This window comes from Neoarius graeffei, chromosome 2, assembly GCF_027579695.1.
Source record: "Neoarius graeffei isolate fNeoGra1 chromosome 2, fNeoGra1.pri, whole genome shotgun sequence".
Lineage (NCBI taxonomy): Eukaryota > Metazoa > Chordata > Actinopteri > Siluriformes > Ariidae > Neoarius > Neoarius graeffei.
In genome coordinates, this window is record NC_083570.1 from 125,219,030 (window position 1) to 125,244,670 (window position 25,641).

At 42.3% G+C, this 25,641-nt stretch overlaps 1 protein-coding gene across 3 annotated transcripts in view; it reads left to right on the forward strand.

The window, feature by feature from the left end:
• The window catches only part of LOC132882259 (NACHT, LRR and PYD domains-containing protein 3-like), an 84,941-nt gene that overhangs the window by 53,520 nt on the left and 5,780 nt on the right, over window positions 1-25,641 (forward strand). For all 3 annotated transcript variants that reach the window (XM_060915531.1, XM_060915533.1, XM_060915532.1), the window contains one exon: window positions 25,224-25,397. In XM_060915531.1, coding sequence (XP_060771514.1) covers window positions 25,224-25,397 — 174 coding nt within the window. The remainder of the gene's footprint in view (window positions 1-25,223; window positions 25,398-25,641) is intronic.

A 25,641-nucleotide genomic window follows, 5' to 3' on the forward strand; every position in this document is an offset into this window, starting at 1 on the left:
CCGAGCGGCATCATTCTCCAAGATGCCCCAGGACTGCTTCTCACCAATTGCCGCGTCCACACCCAGCGTGTGTACACCCGCCTTGATCCTTGGGACGTGTATCATAAGCATTTTAGGTCGCCCACACAAACCTCGAAACCGGGCCTGACTCCGAGATTGGGTCCAACATCGAACACGCCAAGCGTACCACAGCTCACATGCTCGAACAGTTACAGAAGTTCATAGTCACTGAGGAGGAACTCAGCGGCAAAACACGCCCTAAACGGTTCCTCGGAGGACTACTTACTGCTGCATCCGCCATCGGCTCTCTGTTCTCACTGGGCCTCTCTGCCGTTAACACCGTTAGCCTTACCGCGGTCAAACGAGAAATGAACATTCTTAAGGAAGAAATGCCAGAAATCCAGGGTAGACTACTAACTCAACAGGAGGAGCTGCAGGGCCTAGGCAAAACCCTGCAGGGAACCATACTAACCGTTAACATGCATTCTACATTAATCAAGAACACAGTACATGCCGTAGACAGGCTAGCGACAATCATGAGAAGCGAAGTCAAGTACATCCGAGTAATCCGAGACCTAATGCAGGACCTGATGAGAGAAGTAAGTAGCTCTCTCAGCACCCTGAGTGGAGGTAAAATCCCACCATATTTGATACCCCTCAGCATGGTTGACAGCATACTCCGATCTACTACCACGACTAACGTTTACTCATCACAGATTCATCTGGCTTATAGTCTTGGCAGTGCTATTCCCATTTTTGTGAACCCTCAAAACCTAGAAATAGGCTTCATCCTCAATCTTCCCGTTATTGAACGGCAAAACATATACAGAATCAAATCTGTCCTTAATGTAGGTTTCTGGAACAATGATGTACACGTACGTTTGCAGACACCTCCTACCATAGCCTATCACGATGACAACCCCTCTATCTACCTCATCCCTAACTTGGACATGTGCACCTCTACCAAAGATATCCACTGGGTCTGCCCCAGCAATCCCTTTATCCGAGACACCACAGACCGTCTCTGTGGATTGACAAAAGTCCCCGATCAGAAGTGTGCAGGCAAATTGTCTATTAAAGATGAAAGAATCGGAACTAGAGTAGAAAGAGCTGGTAATCGGTGGCTAATCAACACTCCCCAAACTGAGATTCTGATATCATATGATCAACATAACACTGCCACTAGAATGAAGATCCCTAACGAAACCTCTCTCCTAAGTGTCCCACTAGGAGCCACTGTTCACGTGGGTGACATCACCCTCCATCACCTTAGCGCTGACCAGTATGAGACTGAGATAGAAATGCCTGATGCCTTCCCAGGTCACGAACTTGAGATAAACTCCACCCTCCAAGCACAACTACTGCTGGAAGGGACCAAAACTGTGCAATTCAATCTTAAGCCCACTGGCATCGCTACCACTTTCTTGAATAACCGCGCAAACCCCTCGTCCGATCAAGGATCTTTAATAAGCCGAATTGCGCTGGGATTTCTAGCTAGCGGTTGGGTTATCACAGTCTTCATAGCCATCACTCTACATAGGTACATACTGACACTACACCGCAAACTGGACAAAACGATCTACACACCTGAGAAATTAGATCGTGGCATTGTCCGATTCTCCATCAGGCCTAAGGCCTCCACTAACTTTCTTGAAGAGTAGGCTTGCTAACACGCTAACTAACCCCTCTTTTCCATTTTCTTTTATGGAGTTTTGATTATTTTTTTTTTGTTTGCTGTGTGAAATGTATGTAGAAGGTAGTTAAGTAGCCATAGTATAATTGTTTTCATGCCCAAGTGCCTATGCTTTCATGCCCAAGTGCCTATGCATCTTATGGACTATATGAAATGAATTGAACTGTGTCTGAAAGACTTTTCACAGAAAGGACCCTTGGAACTACCTCATTGTGGAACTACCTCATTGTGGAACTACCTCGGACCGTGGGTCGCGGACTAAACACCATGTGCCCATAGGGCATCACTCCGTTCAGCGCCTATGGCCAAGGGGGGAATGTTGGTAACTTGCCAGCGCCCCCTATAACGATCCCACAATTCCTTGCGCGCTCCACCCGGATGTGACGTAAAGTGGAACTGCTTTAACTGTGTCGAGAGCGCCTCAGTTCGCTCTCTCGTGTTCTGACTACTGGAGTGGTCGGACAGACTGTTGGCACACTCGCCTACAGTGTTGAGACTAACCGCTATTGTCTGAGAACAGCCTGTTCAAATTAGTTTCGGCCGAACTTTTGAACGACCCGCTAAGTTTCAGTGATATAGTGGTTTCGATTCTAAACCTTTGCAAAGTTTAACTACAGTTAAGTAGTTTTCCACGCTAAGAGGCATTTGCGGACAGCTTCGCTCCTCTCAGCCTTTTCTCGTCGACGCATCACCGGAGGTTTCTCCCGAAGCACCGTGGGCCAGCTAGGCCTCCATCTCCCTGCTTCGTTAGCCACGGTTGGACGCAACTCGCCGCTAACCTCCTCTCCTCGGACCGCGGCACTCAGCGCGGACATCGGAGAACGAACTTCCATCGCATTGAGTAGGCACTTGGGCAAATTTTAATTTGTAGCTTATTCAGATGGTTGTTAGGGTCATGTTTAAGCTTTGAGCTGTTTAGCATACCCACTCAGACACGGGGTGTTTGTTTTTATTGTTTTTTTTTTTTTTCTTTGAACTTGTTAGACAGGGTATCTTGCATGATATCTTTTCCTTAACTCCATCGCTAGCTTCCCTATCTGATTAGCAGCGCAGCGACAAGTTTGTTATTTTAAGCTCCGAGGCTGGACCGCTACAAGGCCTAGTCCTCTTCATCCAACTCTCTCTCTCTCTCTCTCGTTGAGTTCTTTGCCTGGATAGTCTGTTGGAAATTGTTGTTAAGTACAGTGTTTGTATCCAGCTGTAACGTGGTCAGATTCTCCTTAGCAACTTATTGTTAGCTACCTCAGGGTGATACGCTAGCTGGTAGGCTTGTGTTCTCGACTAGGCCTGCAGGCGCCATATTTCCCGACGCCATTTTGTTACCTCCCTCATTGAGTTACCTGTGATACGACACCTAGGCACTGACCGCCATTTTGTTTAAGCATTTCCAGAGTGGCTAGTCATTAGCATCTGCCCACAGATACCTACACAAAGCACACATTAGCCACAGAGCTAATCCTTTGTTCTATTTAGCTAACATTCCTTTGTTTTAGCTAACATTCCTTTGTTTTAGCTAACGACAAGCTAGGTCATACACACACACACACCTCTACACACACGCACACACACGGGATTCTCTTTTCCTATCTCTTTCTCTCTTTTCCTCAAATTTATGGTCCAGGTGTTTATGGTCCAATGGTTCCATTGTTTTGTCTTGTTATTACCTTTGCCCGACATTGAATGTATTTTGTGAGATTATTATTAGTGAGTAGTAGACAAATAAAAGCTAATCAAATTGAATTACATTTTACTTGTTCCTGTTGTTTATTCACAAGGTCAACTATTTAGAACTCTTTTTTTCCTTCAGAATTTAGCTTTTGTATACAACTGGGTTTCCCATCTAATGCAGAGCTACCATTAATCTTGAATGTAACCATTCACGGTGAGTATTAAGATTAATAATTTAAGATTTTATGAGACTGATCTTATTTATAAAGTGATTAATTCAATTATCAATTATTACATAATTTATAATTTAATTAATGCCAATTCCACCTACACTAAATAATTTGAATGCAGCTCGTAGAGAACTTAATAGTTTACTATCAGACAAAGTTGAGGGAACACTGAGATTTACCAATCAGCGATACTATGAATATGGCAATAGAGCAAGTAGATTATTAGCATTTAGTTTAAGAAAACAGCAAGCATCCAACACGGTACAGAGAGTAAAGTTACAGGATACCTTTGCTACAAAACCTGATAGAATAGCAGAATCCTTTGCAGAGTTTTATAAAGGCTTAGATAAGAATACAGACACTTGTTCGGATGATAGGAAACTTGCGGAGTTTCTGGACCACATAAAATTGCCTGAATCGACAGAGTCCGCAGCAGAAGAGTTAGATAGGCCAATTGAAGAATGGGAGATCAAGCAGGTGATTTCATCTCTCAAAAACAATAAAAGCCCAGGTCCAGATGGATATATTAATGAATTTTACAGGACATTCAAAGATTTGCTATCACTGTTGTTACTAAAGGCATACTGTCATGCACTTGAATCAAAAATTATGGCACCATCCTGGAATGAGGCAACTATAGTGGTGATCCATAAGGAGGGTAAAGATCCCACTGAATGTCAATCCTACAGACCAATATCACTGCTGAATGGGGACTTGCGTATATTAACGGCAGTCTTGGCCAGGCGAGTTAATCAGATCATCACTCAGATAATCCGCCCTGACCAGACTGGATTCATCACTGGGAGATATTACAGAGATAATGTACGCCGCTTACTAAATATAATATCCCATCAGCAAGATAAGAAATTAGAATTAGTAATTCTATCCTTAGATGCCCAAAAGGCATTCGGCCGTGTATCATGGCAGTATTTATTTCAAACATTAAAGCGATTTAGATTTGGCCCTAACCTTATAACTTGGATACAAACATTGTACTCGTCACCACAGGCTGCTGTCAAAGTTAATGGCTGTAGATCTGAGAGATTCACTTTGGAACGTGGATGCAGACAAGGCTGTTCTTTATCACCTTTACTATTTGCTATTAGTATCGAACCGTTGGCCCAACTCATCAGAGATGATATAAAAGGAATTGTAATTAATGGAGAGGAACACAAATTATCGCTTTATGCTGATGTAATTCTGTATTTGAAAAAACCTGCATTAACGATCCCACATTTAAAAAGACAAATTTCCAAGTTTGGGTTTTATTCAGGATACAAGGTAAATGTGGAGAAAACTATGGCTATGGATATAAATGGCACGCTCCCACATAGTGTAAAACTTCAGAGTGGTTTTAGATGGCCCATGGAAGGTATTAAATATCTAGGTATATACAGTGGGGCAAAAAAGTATTTAGTCAGTCACCAATTGAGCAAGTTCTCCCACTTAAAAAGATGAGAGGCCTGTAATTTTCATCATAGGTACACTTCAACTATGAGAGACAAAATGAGAAAAAAAAAATCCAGAAAATCACATTGTCTGTCTGATTTTTAAAGAATTTATTTGCAAATTATGGTAGAAAATAAGTATTTGGCCAATAACAAAAGTTCATCTCAATACTTTGTTATATACCCTTTGTTGGCAATGACAGAGGTCAAACGTTTTCTGTAAGTCTTCGCAAGGTTTTCACACACTGTTGCTGGTATTTTGGCCCATTCCTCCATGCAGATCTCCTCTAGAGCAGTGATGTTTTGGGGCTGTCACTGGGAAACACAGACTTTCAACTCCCTCCAAAGATTTTCTATGGGGTTGAGATCTGGAGACTGGCTAGGCCACTCCAGGACCTTGAAATGCTTCTTACGAAGTCACTCCTTCGTTGCCCGGGCGGTGTGTTTGGGATCATTGTCATGCTGAAAGACCCAGCCACGTTTCATCTTCAATGCCCTTGCTGATGGAAGGAGGTTTTCACTCAAAATCTCACGATACATGGCCCCATTCATTCTTTCCTTTACACGGCTCAGTCGTCCTGGTCCCTTTGCAGAAAAACAGCCCCAAAGCATGATTTTTCCACCCCCATGCTTCACAGTAAGTATGGTGTTCTTTGGATGCAACGCAGCATTCTTTCTCCTCCAAACACGACAAGTTGAGTTTTTACCAAAAAGTTCTATTTTGGTTTCATCTGACCATATGACATTCTCCCAATCCTCTTCTGGATCATCCAAATGCTCTCTAGCAAACTTCAGACGGGCCTGGACATGTACTGGCTTAAGCAGGGGGACACGTCTGGCACTGCAGGATTTGAGTCCCCGGCGGCGTAGTGTGTTACTGATGGTAGTTTTTGTTACTTTGGTCCCAGCTCTCTGCAGGTCATTCACTAGGTCCCCCCGTGTGGTTCTGGGATTTTTGCTCACCGTTCTTGTGATCATTTTGACCCCACGGGGTGAGATCTTGCGTGGAGCCCCAGATCGAGGGAGATTATCAGTGGTCTTGTATGTCTTCCATTTTCTAATAATTGCTCCCACAGTTGATTTCTTCACACCAAGCTGCTTACCTATTGCAGATTCAGTCTTCCCAGCCTGGTGCAGGTCTACAATTTTGTTTCTGGTGTCCTTTGACAGCTCTTTGGTCTTGGCCATAGTGGAGTTTGGAGTGTGACTGTTTGAGGTTGTGGACAGGTGTCTTTTATACTGATAACGAGTTCAAACAGGTGCCATTAATACAGGTAACGAGTGGAGGACAGAGGAGCCTCTTAAAGAAGTTGTTACAGGTCTGTGAGAGCCAGAAATCTTGCTTGTTTGTAGGTGACCAAATACTTATTTTACCGAGGAATTTACCAATTAATTCATTAAAAATCCTACAATGTGATTTCCTGGATTCTTTCCCCCCATTCTTTGAGTAGTTTTTCAGCAGGGCGGAGAGGACGCTGGCGTTGTCTGTTCGCCACTTCTCCGCCTGAGATCTTTTGAAATAGCCTGCTTGCACAGTTTAAAAAAAAAAAAACGCTTTGATGACAATCCAGCGATCTATCTGTGCTATTTTTAAGCTTGAGCTATTTTTGACGTTTATGCTTTCTACGAGCCTAAAGCACCAATTTTTCGGGACCCTGAAGCATACGTTTTCACCCTCTCTTTGACCAGTGGGGAAGCCAGGTGGCTAAGCACCTACCTGTTTCAGACGACTTCCAGCTGTCAACTTGCTCCGATTGGAAAAGGGCTCCTTTTGACTCGTAGGATCCAGCTATCCTTCTGCTATCCAGCTATCCAGTGTAGGATCCAGCTATCCTTTTGCTGACGGCGGGCGGCTGCCAAGCTGTTCCTGGGTTCGTAGATCCAACAACCAAACAACCAAACGCCATAACGCCTTGGCGGACAACTCTCTACCTGCCGCCACCGATCCAGCACACGACGCTAACGCCGGCAGGCTAGCGCCTCTCCTGGGTCAGCATGGCGCTTAGCTACTCCAGCTCACAACTTCGGCAACTTCGGCCCAAAGTCACGCCTGGACTTAACATCCCCATCATCAACGAGCTTGGACTCCTGCGCCGCCCTCGCTACACCCATAGGGGCTCCAGTCGAAAGTTTGTTTTCCACAAACAGTCAAGCAGCTCTGCAACAAACATTCCAGCTCTCTGGTCTTCTGGTGCACGTCTAACGCGTCATCAGAGCACTGTTGCCTCAGCTGCAAATAACAATGGGAATATCGCGAGATCTCTGCATTCCAGCTTGGGATATCCCAGATCTCGTGGAGTGGATTTTAGTGTCCTGCGACCTGTTCAGAGAGTCATTCCACAGTCTCTGGTCAAAATCGAACTTTTTAACAGTCAATCCATAAAGAATAAATCCTCATTAATTGAAGAACATGTCAGGGAGAGAGGACTTGACTTCATGTGCCTAACAGAAACCTGGCACCAGCCAGAGGACTACTCTGCCCTCAATGAAGCCTGTCCCCCGGGCTACAGTTATCTGGAGGCAGCTCGCAGCACCGGCCGTGGTGGTGGCCTTGTTGTCATTTTCCGACAGGGCTTGGAATTGACCCCCATCACACTGCCTGTAACATCCTCCTGTGAGTGTCTTGCATTTAAATGCAAGCCACCATTTCCCATGACTGTTCTCCTTATCTACCGGCCCCCAAAACCAAACTCTGCCTTCATCCCAGAAATGTCTGATCTCCTTACAACATTCTGCAAATACGATAATCCTGGGAGATATAAACATACATGTTGATGTTCCTTCTTGTCAACCTGCAGCCGATTCCCTTCAGCTGCTTGACTCATTGAACTTACATCAGCATGTTGATGTCCCCACACACTCCAGAGGGCACACACTTGATTTGGTTATCTCAAACTCTGCTCCTATCAGCAACCTACAGGTTTATGATCTTGGTGTATCAGATCACATGGTTATATCAATGGAGCTGCCTTTCCCCTCTCCTCACACCAAATCAAAGCGGCAGGTGCAGTTCAGAAATCTGAAAGGCATTAACCAGGATGCCCTGGCCTTGGATCTTCAACGTGTCTCTAATAGCTTCACTGTCTCCCCCTCTGTTGTTGACTCTGTGGATTTTTACAACCAGTCCTTGAGCAGCCTCCTGGACCTCCATTCACCTCTAACATCCAGGTCAGTCTCCTTCACGCGCTCAGCCCCCTGGTACAATGGTGAGTTGCGAAAAATGAAGATGGCTGGGTGTGCTCTTGAGCGGCAGCTCAAAGCCTCTGGACTGACTGTCCACAAACAGGCGTACAGGGAACACAGGAGGGCATACACAGAAGCTTTGAGGGATGCGCGGTCCAAGTTCTACTCCTCCATCATCAATAACAGCCCTGGTAATTCCAAACAACTTTTCTCAACAATAAATCACCTTCTCAAGCCTCCCACTCTGAGACCACTGAGGAGAGGTGCAACATGCACATGAACTTCTTCAGGCAAAAAGTTCACAACATCCGGTTACACCTCTCTGCCACTGTTGTCCTACCCCTGCAAACCAATGACTCCTCGCCAACGACTGTCCAGCCCCTCTGCTCATTCTCAGAAGCCACACAGGAAGAAGTGGAGCGCATCATCACAAAAATGAAGCCATCCACCTGTGCTCTGGACCCCTTCCCCTCAGCTCTGCTGAAGGCCAACATCTTTGCCGTGTCCCCTCTCATCACTAACATCATAAACCACTCCCTCCTGGATGGCCATGTCCCTTCTGCACTAAAAACTGCTGTCATCAGACCCCTGTTGAAAAAACCCACCCTCGATCCAGATGTCCTCTCCCACTACCGGCCGATCTCCAATCTTCCATTCCTGTCAAAAGTGCTGGAAAAAACAGTTGCAGCTCAACTCCATAATCACCTCAAACACAATAACCTGTTCGAGAAGTTTCAGTCTGGCTTCCGCCCTGGCCATAGCACAGAGACAGCTCTGGTCAGGGTCACAAATGACCTCCTGATGACGGCAGACGCCGGCTCCACCTCCCTACTCATCCTTCTGGACCTGACAGCTGCTTTTGACACTGTCGACCACAACATCCTCCTTCACCGCCTGCAACACATCATTGGACTCTCGGACACTGTACACAACTGGTTCACCTCCTACTTGACAGACAGAACTGAACACGTAGCACTGGGTAGGGCAAAATCACACTCGCACACAGTCACTTGTGGTGTCCCCCAGGGTTCGGTGTTGGGCCCCACACTCTTCACCATCTACATGCTCCCCCTTGGACATATCATCACCAGACATGGTATCTCCTTCCATTGCTACGCCGACGACACCCAGCTCTACCTCAGGACAACCCCCACCTCATCTGTTCCCCAGCCAACATCCACCCTGGCCACCTGTCTGGAGGAGATTGAGGCGTGGATGAGACACAACTTTCTACAACTAAACAGCTCCAAAACAGAAGCAATACTGGTTGGCACTCCTCATCAGCTCCGCTCTTCCACTATCACCAGCATCTCCTTCTCTGGCCAAAACATCCCCCTATCCACAGCTGTCACTAACCTGGGTGTTAAAATGGAATCACACCTCACCTTTGACACCCACATCAAACATCTCTGTAAGACAGCCTTCTATCACCTCAGAAACATAGCCAAACTCCGTCCTTTACTCAGCCTGGGAGATGCAGAGAAGCTCGTCCACGCCTTTGTCTCCTCCAGACTAGACTACTGTAATGCACTCCTCATCGGGATACCTGGCAAGAACATCCAGAGGCTTCAATACATCCAGAACTCTGCTGCCAGGATCCTGATGAGGGTGCGCAAACATGAACACATTACCCCCATTCTAAAAAACCTTCACTGGCTCCCGGTCCATTTCAGAATCCAGTACAAGGTCTCACTTCTCACCCACCAGTGCATAAATGGAAATGCCCCCCACTACCTACAAGAACTCCTCACCCCCCAGGTCAACACGCTCCCTCCGGTCCACAAACACAAATACCCTCCACGTACCCAGAACCAAACTCCACAGCATGGGTGACAGGGCCTTTTCCTGTGCTGCTCCAAGGCTGTGGAACGCCCTCACTGACCATCTGAGGGCCCCACAGCCTACAGAAACCTTTAAAAGACACTTAAAAACACATCTTTTTAAATTGGCCTACTGTTAATCTTGTTCCTTCTTTTCATTTTTATTTTATTGCCTCTGCTTCTTTTCATTTTTATTTTATTGCCTCTGCTTTTTTTTTAGTGCAACACTTTTTTATTGCAACTCTTTTTTTTTTAACTTCCCTTTTTATCTATTTTTTGTAGCACTTTGAGATTTTAACAATAGAAAGTGCATTATAAATAAAATTTATTATTATTATTATTATTCTGTCTCTCATAGTTGAAGTGTACCTATGATGAAAATTACAGGCCTCTCTCATCTTTTTAAGTGGGAGAACTTGCACAATTGGTGGCTGACTAAATACTTTTTTGCCCCACTGTACATTCCCCCATCTCTGCAGAATCTGTTCGATGCTAATTATAGTAAAATAATTCGGAGCATTAATAACGATCTAGAACGGTGGTCTATGCTCCCCCTGTCTCTGCTAGGGCACGTTGAAAGTATCTGCATAAACATTCTGCCCAGATTACTTTTTACTTGTTTCAGATGTTACCTATAGAAATTCCAAAATCTACATTCGATAATTTGGAGAAAATGTCAAGATTTATATGGCAAAAAAGCACCCTAGAATTCGACTTAAAACCCTACAGTTATCTAAATCAAACGGTGGCCTTAAACTTGACAATCATCTAAAATATTATTTCTGGGCTGCACAAATGAAACCGATGATAGCGTGGCTTCAGAACAATAGGTACACGTTGGCTTAATATAGAAAAAGATCTATGCTCGCTAAAGTCTCTGCAAGACCTACCCTTCCTGGATGTTCCCATAAAGGAAATGGCAACTTGGACTAAGAACACTCTTAAAATTTGGATTAAAATACAGTCAACTTTTGGATTACCGACACAAATATCACCATTAATCAGCATTGGATCTATGAAGAGCTTCACACCTAATAATTTGGACATGGGCTTTAGAAGGTGGTCAGGGTATGGCTTGGTATATCTGCACCAGTTATTCAGTTTTGGTCATCTAAGAACGTTCGAGCAGTTGAGAAATGATTATGATCTCCCTAAGACAGATTTCTACCGATATTTGCAACTTAGAACATTTCTGACAGGGCACAAGGAATGGGGAAAACTCATAAAAACTTCTCCTATCGAACAGTTCCTAATAGAAATACAAACAGGAAATAGAGATGGAAAAATGATTAGTAGATTCTACAATATATTTTATCCATGAATACACAAAACTCTTTACAAATGAAGCAGAGGTGGGAGGCAGAAATGGATATGGTTATATCACAGGAAGTCTGGGAGGAGGCGTGTAGTCAGGCACACCTGGTCACAAGTTCAAATACATGGAGGGAGTTTAAGTGGAAAATAATTGTTAGATTTTTCAGGACTCCAGAAATAGTATCTAGAATGAACCAGGCATATTCCAGCTCATGCTGGAGGAATTGTGGGGCACATACCGCCAATCATACCCATATATTCTGGTTATGTCTGAAACTAAAGACATTCTGGGGAGAGGTTTTTGATTCTCTTAAAGAGGTTTTCCAACAGGACATACCTCAAGATCCTACTGTGACTCTATTAGGAGTAATTCCTAAAGGATTGAATGGGAGGTCCAAGAAATATCTCTTAAATATATTACTTACAGCTGCACTGAAGTGCATAACTATTAGATGGTTGAAACCAACCCCCCTTTCATATAACACATGGATCCAGAAGGTTTGGGACCTCTATCAGATGGAGCACATTACATATTTATTAAGGCTCCAAAAGCCCATCTTTACTAAGCGGTGGAGTCCTGTTGTACCTTTATTAATACAATAAGATTGGTTAGCCTCCCCCCTTACCACCTCTTTTACATAATCCACACAGTGCCTTAGTGTTTTAGTGTAAGTTCTGTGGGTTCCTGACTGCTTATTTGTATGTGTGCTTGTGGATATGAATGTCTGAATATGTATATTTGATTTAATATATTTAATGTATTTAATTGGGAGTGGATATTTGTTTTTGTTTTGTTTGTCTTATTTGCTTGTAATCTTAATTTGGATATCATGTGTACAATTGTCATCTACAGCTGGATAGAGAAAAGTGTACATACTGGAATGCTGTCATTGAAAACCCAATAAAAAATAAGTTTTAAAAAAAAAACTGTCAGCATGCCAGATTTTAAGTTGATGAACTTTGTTTTTTTTCCACTGATTTGGCTTTCAAAAGAACATTCCACATTGGCTGTTGAAGGCAGAATCCTATCCTACAGAGCAGAGGTCACTAACAGGCGGTCCGGGTCCGGACCTAGAAGCTGTCTCATACAGACCCGAACCTACAACCAAAACAGAAGGTTATGACTTAAAACCTGACGGGTCGCTTCTATTTTATCCCGGTGCAGCTTTTGTAGTCTTTACAGTAGTGGTTTAGTGGATGAGGAAACGCACAGACTAATTACATGCGAGTTAAGCCATTCCACGTGATACCACTCAGCCAATCAAGTCTGCAGCATTCCAGGCGGTAATTGCGACTCTACAGCGCAGACAGATGAGAGAGTTAGAGGCAAGTTACACATGAAAAGACGATAGAAAGAAAAAGAAAGATAGTGATATATGTAGAAAACAAAGGGAGAGATGCAGACGACTGAGCCGGAGAAAGTTGAGGAAAAAGACGAGTGAGATGGAGAAAGGGAGAGAAAAATAAGGAACAAATGGCGCTCTCCAGGGGCGGCACGGTGGTGTAGTGGTTAGCGCTGTCGCCTCACAGCAAGAAGGTCCGGGTTCGAGCCCCGTGGCCGGCGAGGGTCTTTCTGTGCGGAGTTTGCATGTTCTCCCCGTGTCCGCGTGGGTTTCCTCCGGGTGCTCCAGTTTCCCCCACAGTCCAAAGACATGCAGGTTAGGTTAAGTGGTGACTCTAAATTGAGCGTAGGTGTGAATGTGAGTGTGAATGGTTGTCTGTGTCTATGTGTCAGCCCTGTGATGACCTGGTGACTTGTCCAGGGTGTACCCCGCCTCTCACCCATAGTCAGCTGGGATAGGCTCCAGCTCGCCTGCGACCCTGTCGAACAGGATAAAGCGGCTAGAGATAATGAGAGTGACAACTGAACTGATTCTAATATTAAAAGTCCAATTCAGAACTTTTATCATTGAAAAACATTTGATGTTTTGATATGCAAGTACTGTGTATTATTATGTATTATCTATTAATAGTGTGTGTGTGTGTGTGAGTGAACATGTGTAGAGAGAGACATTAAATGTCCTCATTACATTCATCATCAGATGAGTCTGAATGGTCCATGAAAAATGGTCTTCGTGACCTGAGGCTTCCAGCAGGCCGTAAGTTGATAGCTGGGGCGGATCAACTTCTTTCCAATCGCGTGAACGTTTCTAAACAGCAGCTCCATCCTCTCCAGCTCAGCCAACTTCATGACAGCCAGGGACTGAAAGCAATGCTGTCCTGTAGTGACCAGCCGTCTTCGCCTGTTTTGATGTTATAGTACCGATGTGTGCATTTGACTTTTCGTGGTCCTTTATAGTTTTGAGTTTAAAATTACTGGTGCCTGTCTTTGCCAGACTTTCTACAGTCTTCGTAGTACAGGGTATTTTCGGTTTTGCTGTGAATCAGAAACACTTTAATTGCCAGGTGTGCGAACACACACGAGGAACATGACTCCGGTACCACTTAGCTTTCATAGTACAACACAGATAAAAGCGTACACACAAAACGAACAAACAAACAAACCACAGGAATGGTGCAATAATAGGAAATACAGAGAGAGAGTCTAACTGCAGTGATCTTCAGGGGAAGATTGTTGCTCCAGCAACGACCTTGAGGCAGTGCTGGCTGGGAGAGCCGAAGATAAGATTGGAATTTGTTTAGGCTTGAAACGGGTAGATGTGGCAGACTACCCCGCTCGTCCATTCTGCTCACTAAAATGATCCATATCTCTCTGCAAAGCCATCAACTTCTCCAATATGGAATCCACCGAGCGGCTCAAGTTTTTAAACAGCCGCAGTCTGAGTGCCAACAGCTCTGCCCACCGCTTCAATCATGTCGGGCAGCTTTATGGGGCTTTGAACAGCTGTCACCGTTTTCTGATTTCCTCGATACACCAGGGCAATGCCTAGTCCAATCAGCAAAAGTCCTGTGATCATGGTTCCGAATAGGTAAATATCCTCAATGTCCTCCACAGAAAGAACTGCCAGGCACACGACACAACACGACACTTCTCCCAAGCTTCCATTGTATATCCAGCTGCGAACGTTCCGGCAGGACAGGCTGGTTCCCCCGAACCCAGGCTTCTCGTCGAGAAGATTGTGTCAATTGCGTGAAGAGACCAGTTTATCAAATCCATGAATTTTGATTTGAAGAACAATTCAGAAAGGGTCTCTCAGACAAGACGAGTCAGCAGAGCAGAAGCAGGAAAGCTCAGGGGAGGAGAGGCAGAGCAATGCGAGATGAGAGGAAAAAAACACCTCCGCATTATGCTCCTATCAGGAGCACTATGTGGAAACATTTAATAAACCTCAGTGCAGCAGCTTTCCGTGAAAGCATGAAGAAGAATTAACACAACAATTACACAAAACATAGAAAGTACGAGAGAGCAAAGTCCCGAGGCAGCCATCCACGGCGCCATCTTAGATGGCGATGTTTTTGTGTGTAGGTGTAACAGATGCCAGATTGTTAATGTATCTCAGTTCCATAGGCTACATGGTTAGGTGATCTTTTGTCCTCAATCTCGCCCGAACTTCCATTTGTCATTGAACTGTCTTATCTTCCTATTAGCGTCCAGCTCTGAGGCCCCCGTGGTCCGAACCTCGGTCATTTTTAAGAGCTGAAAATACATTTGTATGCTAAATATTCAACTGGATAAAAAATAATCACATTAAAATGTCTCTGTAAAAAGTGCATTGTTAATGATGTTAAATGTTGATTCTGTCTTCTGTGTCTGTTTGGTGCGCGCGGCTCTGAGACCAAGAACACAAAAGCGAATGAGTGCGTGACTCGGGGGAGGAACGCAGTGCAGGAGACACGGGGTTTCCATGGTAACCATCAGCGCACTTTCATCAAGCTGTTAAATTTACATTTTCGGAGCAGCGCAGTTATAGCCTTCCTGCCTTATTTGTGATTTAAAAATAAATCATTCGATAAGCCAAAGCAATAGAGTGGAAAGTTTCAACTTATGTTTGCCTTGGATAACTTTGCCTAAAACATGGTGGTGTGTACTGATTTTTTCCCAGACTGTTTTTGTGTGTAGGTGTAACAGATGCCAGATTGTTAATGTATCTCAGTTCCATAGGCTACATGGTTAGAGGATCTTTTGTCCTCATTGCTTGGGCCAGATCAAACCATTAAACACGCTTAAACTATTCTTACTCTTGCCACATACAGGATTTTTTTTTTTTTTTCAAAACTGATGATATTCAGTTCAAACACCAGGGCTCGACATTAGCACTTGCCCGATGGCCCGCCGGTGTTTTTTACGTCTTTCGGGCCACTAAATTTGGCCAAACAGTGGCCCGGGCGGGCCAGTACGTTTTCAATACAAATTAAATTTTATTACTCATATTTTACCCAGAATTGTGATGAAATTGTTCGTAAAATGCACCTTTTCGATACGAGTTCCGCTGTCTTTGTTTACGTCACGCTCTGCTCCGCGGCAGGAGTGTGTCGTCTTCGTGCATCGTCGAGATGTTCGGCGCTGTTCGGAAGCATCATTTTGGTCGAGCGCCAGATCGAGGAGAGAAGGGCTGAGTTTACCAGAGTCTCAGATGGCCATCGGGACACACTCAGTGACACCATGGCAGCAGGATGTGCACGCATTCAGGGCTCGACATTAACGGTTGTCTGCTTGTCCGGGACAAGTGAGACTTTATGTCGGACAACTTCATCGTCTCTGTTACTTGTCCGATCGGACAAGTGCCAAAATGCGCCGATATTCGGGTTACATATCAAATTTATCAGTTTATTCACATGATTTCCGAAGCATCTCACTCGACATATTGTTTTGATGAATCCCCGGATGTTTCTATTCGGAAAGAGTGATGTGCGCATGCGCAATATTCCACTTGCGAAACCGGCCAATACCGCTTCGTGTATTTGAGCTGAAAAGTAAACGGTCGTGTATGATTGATTTTAATCGTGTCATACACGTGGATTTGTTGACATTTCTGTTGGCGGGATCATTATTCAGCTGTATATTTACGTTGAGTGTGTGGTAAATTCCAAATCTCTGAATTGTTGTTGACGGTGTTCATTTTATAGCCGAGCGTGTGGCGGGGTGTGCTGGGCTTGGAATGTGTGCCTGCGTGCGTGTGGATTGACGGAGTGAGGTAGGAGTGGGGAAAGTTATCAAGGAAATACCAAGCTGTCAAAGGGCTGCTAATTAGGTTACCGGCTGTATTAATTAACTAATTAGTAATGGGAGCTTAGGAATTTGAAACAGGGCTCTATAATTTAGATATAATTATGGATTATTTGAAATTATCTTTTTTTGACCATTAAATACCATACAGGAGCCACACTGAATAATTAGACAACAACAATTAATCAGTGGAGGATATATATTCAAAATTAATAATTTAAAAATGAAAATATATATAATTTTAATTTTCTGGTTTTCAATTTCTCAAAATAAATTAATGATTGATGGAGTCCAATTGATGGAGCAGAACTCAAGGGCTGATAGATGAAGATGAATAGAAACTTTATTTGTATCCATTCATCTGTGAGTCAGTAGAGGTGTGGAGGTTTTCATAAGATATATTATCTTGTCATTTGATAACTAGATTTCAGTGTATAATAATCAGTGATTTACAGTATTAATCAGTCAATTTTGTTATCAGTTGTTTTTATTTGTAGCATTGTTATTTGTTTCTCTTGTCCAAACTAGTGATATCTCAAGTCATAAATTTTATGATAATGTTAGTTTTTGTGATATTTGTTGCTGAACTGCAGAGTACTGATCTGTGTATATATAGGCAAGGCAAGTTTATTTATATAGCACATTTCATACACAATGGCAGTTCAATGTGCTTTACAGAAGTAAAAACAAAAACAGTAAACAATAGAGAAATAAAATTACATAAAATAATTTTATTTTTATTCTAAAACAATTAATTAAAAGAATTAAAAGAAAATAAGAATTAAACAATAGTAGAAATAAAATAATAAAATGAAGTAGTAGTTCAAATAGGAGGAGAAAAAGAAAAAAACAGCAAAATAAAATAGAATAAAGTTAAAATAAATTTAAAACATGCAGAGAAAGTAAAGATTATAAAAAATGTAAAGAAGTCAATATTAATTATTTAACAGAAAGCATCTGAAAACAGCTTGGTCTTTAACCTAGATTTGAAGCTGCCAACAGCAGGAGCATTTTTAATGTCCTCTGGCAGTTGGTTCCATAGCTGCACTGCATAGTAGCTAAAAGCTGCTTCACCACACTTTGTTTTAACAACTGGTTTTAATAGTAAATTTTTCTGTTTTGATCTGGTAGATCTGATTGGGTTAGGCCGCTGCAACATATCAGAGAGGTAATTGGGCCCTGTAGCATTTAGAGATTTGTACACCAGCAGCAATGCTTTAAAGTCAATTCTGTAGCTTACTGGAAGCCAGTGAAGGGACCTTAGAATTGGAGTAATGTGCTCTGTTCTTTTTGTTCGTGTGAGAACCCTAGCCGCTGCATTTTGAACCAGCTGAAGTCGTTTGATGGTCTTTTTTGGCAGGCCTGTGAAAAGGCCATTGCAGTAATCAACCCTACTAGAGATGAAGGCATGTATTAGTTTTTCCAGATCATTTTTTGACACAAGTCCTCTTAGTTTGGAAATGTTTTTAAGGTGATAAAATGCCGTTTTAGTGATTGCTTTCATGTGACTGTCAAAGTTTAGCTCGCTGTCAATGAAAACACCAAGATTTTTAACCATTTCTTTAGTTTTGAATAGTGGTAATCCTGAGTCTTTCATCTTTTTTTCCAAATAGAATTACTTCTGTTTTATCTGTGTTCAGCTGAAGAAAATTTTGTGACATCCAGCTATTGATTTGATTGATACACTGGTAGAGACATTCAAGGGGGGCATAATCATTAGGTGATAGAGCAAAATAAATTTGGGTATCATCTGCATAGCAGTGATACAAAATTGAATTTTTATTGATAATTTGCCCAAGTGGGAGCATATAAAGGTTGAAAAGTAATGGTCCAAGAATCGACCCCTGGGGGACACCACAGGTCAAGGGCATTGACGTTGAGGAACAATTTCCCAGGGTAACAAAGAAGCTTCTATCTTTTAAGTATGATTTTAACCAATTGATAACTTTACCAGTCAATCCAACCCAGTGTTCAAGTCGATATAGCAGTATGTTGTGATCAACAGTATCAAAAGCTGCACTGACGTCCAGTAATACCAGGACCGATGTTTTGCCTGCATCAGTATTAAGACGTATGTCATTTATAACTTTAATCAGCGCTGTTTCAGTGCTATGATTGGCACGAAATCCTGACTGAAAATTGTCAAAACGGCTGTTTGATATCAAGAAGGCAGTTAATTGATTGAAGACAATTTTTTCAAGGATTTTCCCGATGAATGGTAAATTTGATATTGGCCTGTAGTTGTTTAATACTGAAGGATCCAGATTATTTTTTTTAAGAAGGGGCTTTACAACAGCTTTTTTTAGGGACACAGGAACAACGCCAGTCTCCAAGGATGTATTTATAATTTGAAGCACATCTGTAATTATAAGATGAAGAACAGACTTAAAACAGTTGGTGGGCAGAATGTCCAATTCAGATTTTGAGGAACTGAGATTTTGTACAGTTTTTTCAAGAGTCTCATAATCAATTAAACAAAATTCTGACATTGTGTTAAAGTTATCTATCTGTGTTATTGGTGATTGCAGTTTTTCAATTTTTTGCAACTGAGATATATTATGAGAAATATTCTGCCGTATTTAATCAATTTTACCTTTGAAAAAGGATGCAAACTCATTGCATTTATTAACTGAGAGAAGTTCAGGTGCTAATTGTGGTGGGGGATTAGTTAGCTTCTCTACTGTTGAAAATAGCACACGGGCATTGTTCATATTCCTGCTGATGATGTTGGAGAAGAAAGACTGTCTTGCTTTACGAATTTCATAATTATAATTACAAAGCATCTCTTTATGGATTTGATAATGGATGTGAAGTTTAGATTTGCGCCATTTTCTTTCAGTCTTTCTACATTCTCTCTTTAACAGTTTAACAGCCGGGTACTGCTTCCATGGTGCTTTCTGCTTATCATTGACTCTTTTTATTTTGAATGGAGCAATATCATCCATAATTTGGGTCATATTTAAATTAAAAATTTCCAGTAAATCATCTCCAGAGTCTGACATTTTGGTTGAGATCTGAGAGAGAGCTTGCTCAAAAAGAGCACGTGTTGTCTTTTATGACTCTCCTACCTATAGTCGTTGAGCTATTCTGAATGTGAGGAGACATAGAAACATCAGAGAAAACACAAAAATGATCGGATAAGGCCAGGTCAACAACAGTATTAGAAACAGTAAGACCCTTTGTGATGACGAGGTCAAGGGTATGACCACGAGAGTAGGTCGGCCCCTGTACATGTTGTACTAGGTTAAAGTTATCAATAATTGCAAGTAGTTCTTTGGCATAAATGTTATCAGTATTATCTACATGCAAGTTAAAATCCCCAGATATAATAAGACAGTCAAACTCTAAGCAAATGACTGATAACAGTTCACCAAACTCTTCAAGAAAGACTTTGGCTGAATGTCTCGGAGGCCTATAAATAATTAATAATAATATGTTAGGAGAGCATGTAACAAGTGCACATAAGTGTTTAAAAGACATAAAATCACCAAGTGAGGATTGTTTACATTGAAAAGAGACTTTGAATATATTTGCGATCCCTCCACCTTTCCCTTGTCGGGTAACATTCAAAAAATTAAAATTTGGGGGAGCTGCTTCAATAAGGGTGGTAGCACTATTTGCTTGATCCAGCCAAGTTTCAGTTAGAAGCAAAAAATCAAGATTGTGTTTACAAATAAGATCATTAATTAAAAATGACTTGTTTAAAAGTGATCTAATGTTCAGAAGAGCTAGCTTTACAGAAATTCTAGAAGTAATATTTGGTTGTGCACTCTGATGCTGTTTTAAAACAGGAAGGAGATTAGATTGGTTCACCCCCAGGGTTAAATGTGCTCTATGTTTTCTGTTTCTTGTCAACACAGGAATAGTGTCAACATCGGGTCCCAGCTTTTTTTCAACGCTACACCCATTTGCAGGGACCCAGAGTACATCAAACAAGACTTTCTAAATGTTCCATTTGGTTTGAGAGTGAAAGGATTGGAGATGACATGTATCTTTTGGATGGTGAAAAAGATTTGTAGCCAGCTGAAAGTCCTGGACGAACACAATTTTGATGAACTGGGTACACTGCTTGTCGCGACAGATTTGGGCTGGAAAAAGAGAGTGTAGCCATTGGGAGCAATTTTTTCATGCTATTTGGGAAATCCATCCGAGGAGAAGTGGAGTCGTCTGTCCTTGAATGTTGGGAGGCCTGCAAGTCAGATGTTTGTGTGTCCTTGATGACGACTTGCAAAGATGATTGTTTAGGCTTTGTAACTATTGCCGCTTTTCCACTACAAACGCGGCTGAGTCGGGCTGAGCCGTGCCGTGCTGAGTCGGGCTGAGCGGGGCTGTTGGAGTTGCATTTCGACTACAACCGCACTGAACCGTGCTGGCTGGAAGTGGGTGGACACATTGGGTGGAGTTAGTGAAAGTGGGTGGACGTCACGTGATGTCGTTAAGCAGCGCAAGCAGTGACATCAGTGATCTTTTAAGCGGTAGTCTCACGACCCGAATAGTAAACAATAAACATGGAGGACATGGAGTCGTTAGTGTTGCTGGTCTTGGTGCTGTGGCTTGTTGTCACCGACAACGCGGATAAATACTGGCAAGAGCGTGTAGATGAGGCGAGGCGCATAAGGCTTCAGAAATTCTCGTAATTCGTAATTCTTCTCCTTCCGGGTTTACGGTGTTTACAGATCCCAGCGCGCTCGCGGGGCGTGTGTGGGCATGTGAGGACACTCCTCCTCACCAATCAGTGCACAGGGGAGTGTCTGCTCACGCCCCCAACCTCACTCGGCTCGCTTTGGCTCGCTTCAGCCCCACTCCAAAACGGTGCGAGATTTGGGGGCTAAGCAGGGCTGAAGCGAGCTGAGTCGTGCTGGTTTTTGGTAGTCGAAACGCGAGCCGTGTCGGGCTGAAGTGAGCTGAAGCGAGCTGAAGTGAGCTGAAAAAGGGTAGTGGAAAAGGGCCATATGTCAGTCTGCGACATCTTATCAACTGTTTTCCTCGGTGCTGGCTGAGAAAAGATTGCAAGTTTGTAGTGGTCTGCTAAGACTTTGGCTCCAAGCCAGCTGAGTTCAGTGCTATTTGGCTTGTAAAATTCTTTGTGATTCCAAAAAAGGTTAAAATTGTCTATAAAGTTCATACCAAATGAAGAACAAGTTTTTCCAAGCCAGGTGTTAAGACTGAAGAGTCGAGAAAAAGCAAAACTTCCTCTCGCTGGGAGTGGGCCACTGATAAAAGATTGAATTCCAGTCTTATAGAGCTCAGAAAAAAGTTTTCTGAAGTCCTCTTGGACAAACAGCTGTTCTCTGAAAACATCATTTGCTCCCACATGCACAATACGTTTAATAGTTTTATGCTCGGATATGAGTTTCAAAATGCTGTCTTTGGTGTCAGAGATGGATGCATTTGGAAGACAACAAATAATCTCATAACCTTTTAATTGTCTTACAGTGGAATCACCAAGAACAAGGGTTGTGGGATCAGGTGGTGTTACGAGCTGCTTTTTGCCTCTTCTCACAGCTCTTCGATCTTGGTGCGATCTCTTTTTACGATGTGTTTGTCCGCTTGACAAATCCTCTTCCACATCCCTGAGGCATTCAAATTTGTTCTGAAGCCTTATGGGCTGTGGATTTTCCATAGGATTGTAGATCCTATTGTAATTTGTAGAACGAGCTGGTGTTGAAGTAATTACTCTTCTGTTTTTGTTTTTGGGCTTAGCACCCATCATTTGCCAGTTTTCAGTACTCACAGCTTGAGTTATGAATTCTTCCACTTGATCTGCAATGTCCTCAGTCTGTCGGAGTGCAATCTCTGTATTTTCAGCCACTGTTTCAGTACTCCTTTCCTGAGATATCGCTTTTAATTCGTCCGTCTTTGGCAAAGCATTAATCTTTGATTCCAGAATAGAAATCCTCTGTTCTAATTCCATGCATTTTCTGCAGGATTTTTTGCTTCCTGGCATTTAAAAAAAAAAAAATAGTGGAAATTAAATTAAAATTAAATTAAAAGCTTATAAAGATGAAAAATAAAATGAGAAAGAGAAAAAAAATAGTGGAAATTCAATGAGAAAGTAAAGTATAGAAATAAAGATTAAGAAAGCAGGAGCAAAGCAAAGAAGCGTCCTACTCGCTTGAGTAGGAGGAGCAAAGCTGTATATATAATGGTTAGTGTTTCTGGATCTCATAGTATACTTATTTTGTTCTTAAAATTTTATGTTCATAATTTCTATTCTATTGGGATATATTACTTCTGAACTTCAGCAGAATAATTGGTGAATTATGGTATCAATCAGTCTGTTTTACTATATTTTTGAACTTTTGCCTCAGTATATCAAGTATTGATTACTTTTGATTCATAGATATTATGCATATGTTGCGAATTTGGAAACAAATGCCATAAAGATTGGGTTACAAATAGTTTTGTGGGGGGTTTTTTCTCAAATATTTCTTCGGACAAGTCAACTTCACATTCGGACAAGTAAATTTCCTTTCAACTTGCCCGACAGGACAAGCGGTTTCAAATGTTAACGTAGAGCCCTGCCATTTTAGACGAGAGTGTGGAAGAGGAAAGCTATTACACTAAACTATAAACCTTAAATTGACTTTATTGCTATTTCAGTGCAGTGCACATTTTCAGAAGCAAAACGTTTTATATATTTATTTCAATTTGATTTGACTGTTTTTGAGTCCATTGCTGGTAATTTGAACTGAGTTACTGTCTTTTGTCAGTATTGTTTTCAGGTACAAAATCAAAATATAAGTTGTGATAATCTTGAGAAGGCTCTTTTTAATTTTAGGGGGCGGTCATTATTTATGGGGGAGGGGGGCTGTGAATTTATGGGAGAGTCATGAAAAAGTGACACTACTTTGTGCGGAGATGAGATTATTGCCTCCTACAATGATGTGGCTTGGGGATATTCTGCAAAAATTTTCAGCCTCTCTGTGCTCGGCAACAACATGTACCCCTAAAGTCTACTTTTCTAGCCAAAAATCAATGACATAGTGTATTATGAACTGTATGAAATGTGGTGGCCTGAATGCGGGTACCGAGCGCATTCGGGCCACCACATTTTCCATTTGGGCCAGTAACTTTTCAATTCCGCTGGCCCAATGGGCCACCAGTGGTAAATGCTTAATGTCTAGGCCTGAACACTATTAAAAGTAATTTCAGGAATAGATCTCTTGTGTGATGTGTAATTCACCCTCTCATTGAAATATGGCGGAAATGTTTCGGCACGCGGTTTGCGCATCACGGACCTCGGTGATTTTAAAATGCTGCTCCGGCCCTGATCATCTCTGCCCCTTTTTCCCTGAGCAGCAGGGTTTGAAACTCAGCTATGTGCCGCCACATAGTGCGCTTGTCAGTCGTCAGCAACTTTGTTGCTTCGTTCATTAACCGCAGGTTATCACTGATTTTATCTGAGCCGTTAACGAACGTTCTAAACAATTCTAACATGTTGTCAGAATGTTTATGCAGGTGCTCATGGGAGTTGTAGGCACGTAATATTACACTGCAATGCGTTTATTATATCAGATGCCTTCAGAGAAAACTACAATTAAAATATATTGTCATACCACAGAATAAACCACCTGCCAAAGTGGCTAGTGGGACTAAAGTCATTACCCGCCAAAGCCCAATTTTACCCGCATTTGGCGGGTGGGCGGGTGCTAATGTAAAGCCCTGGTTCTGAATAATAAAATTAATTTTCCACACTCATTGTAGGAGCCAAACTTTAATTTAAACTTGCTTTGGTTTAGAGATTCATATTTTTTGCTTTTGATTTACTGGCACTCAGCTTGGAACTTTTATTATGACGGAGCCTTAGGTCACCTGTTCAGGTAGAAGATGGTGCCTTCCGTGTGCTCAGTCGAGTCTCAGTTAGACAATGGAAGATGCTGGGGACCAGTAGTTGTGGGGTTTTATTTATTTATTAATTTAAACCGCTTCAAAGCTATGCTTGAACAATTAGACTTAAAGGAGAACTGAAGTCATTTTTAAACTTGCTTAATTTCTTAACATGTTATTCAGTTACATTTTCGGTTTTAGTAACCTTATATCGTGACTCGTATTGGCAACTAATTGCAATTAAATATTATATTTATCGGCCTATTCGGTTTTTGTAGGCCGTGATGTGGTTCGTTTTAGGTAAACAAAGCAAACATTTAAAACGAAAAAACTCTTTATTCCTTTCAGAAAACTGAAAGATGGGTTCTCGGTATGGCCATGGGTGCGTTCATTCCCCAGAAGAACCGCCTCCTTCCATTCTGCCATCAACTGATCGTGTTCAAATAATGCTGTGGAGAAATCACTGAACTTGATTTTATCCAGTCTACGGCTGTGACGTGACCCTCGTGATTACTGATAGACTGTCTCAGTGTCACCTGCGAATAAACAATCACGTTTTAGAAAAGAAATGAAAAAAACATCCACTTTCAAAGCCGCTTCATAGTAACGAGTAACGAGGACCCTGATAGAAATGTAGTGGAGTAAAAAGTACGATATTTGTCTTTCAAATGTAGTGAAGTTAGTCATAAGTTTAAAAAAAAAATACTTAAGTAAAGTACCGATACTCAAAAAGTGGACTTCAGTACAGAACTCAAGTAAATGTACTTCATTACTGTCCACCTCTGGAGATAAGCGCGTAACAACTAAACAGCATCCAAAGTGTTTTGACTTTGTTAGACCACTACACTCATCATCTTTAAAGTCAGTATTAAATCTGTTGATGAAGTGTGTGTCATTGTGTCTCTGCAGGTTGGAGCGGTGTGGTGTCTCAGATGAAGGCTGTGCTGCTCTGAGTTCAGCTCTGAGATCAAACCCCTCACACCTGAGACACCTGGATCTGTCCAATAATTATCTGGGAGACTCAGGAGTGAAGCGTCTCTGTGCTGGACTGGAGAATCCTCACTGTAAACTGGAGACACTGGGGTAAGATCATCTCTCTGAGAGTCACATGACCTGCTCCTCAGTAAGACCCATTCTCTAATAGTGAGACTGAAGCAGAGGTTTTAGCTTCATCATCAGTGTCCTGAGGAGGAAGATTGTTTCTGTTCACTGCACACTGATGATTTGTCACAGAGTCTTTGGGTCAGATGGACGTATGTGAGAAGCTGCAGCACAAAACGGGACTTGATCCGACTGCGATGTGTCTGAACTCACTGTGAAATTTACT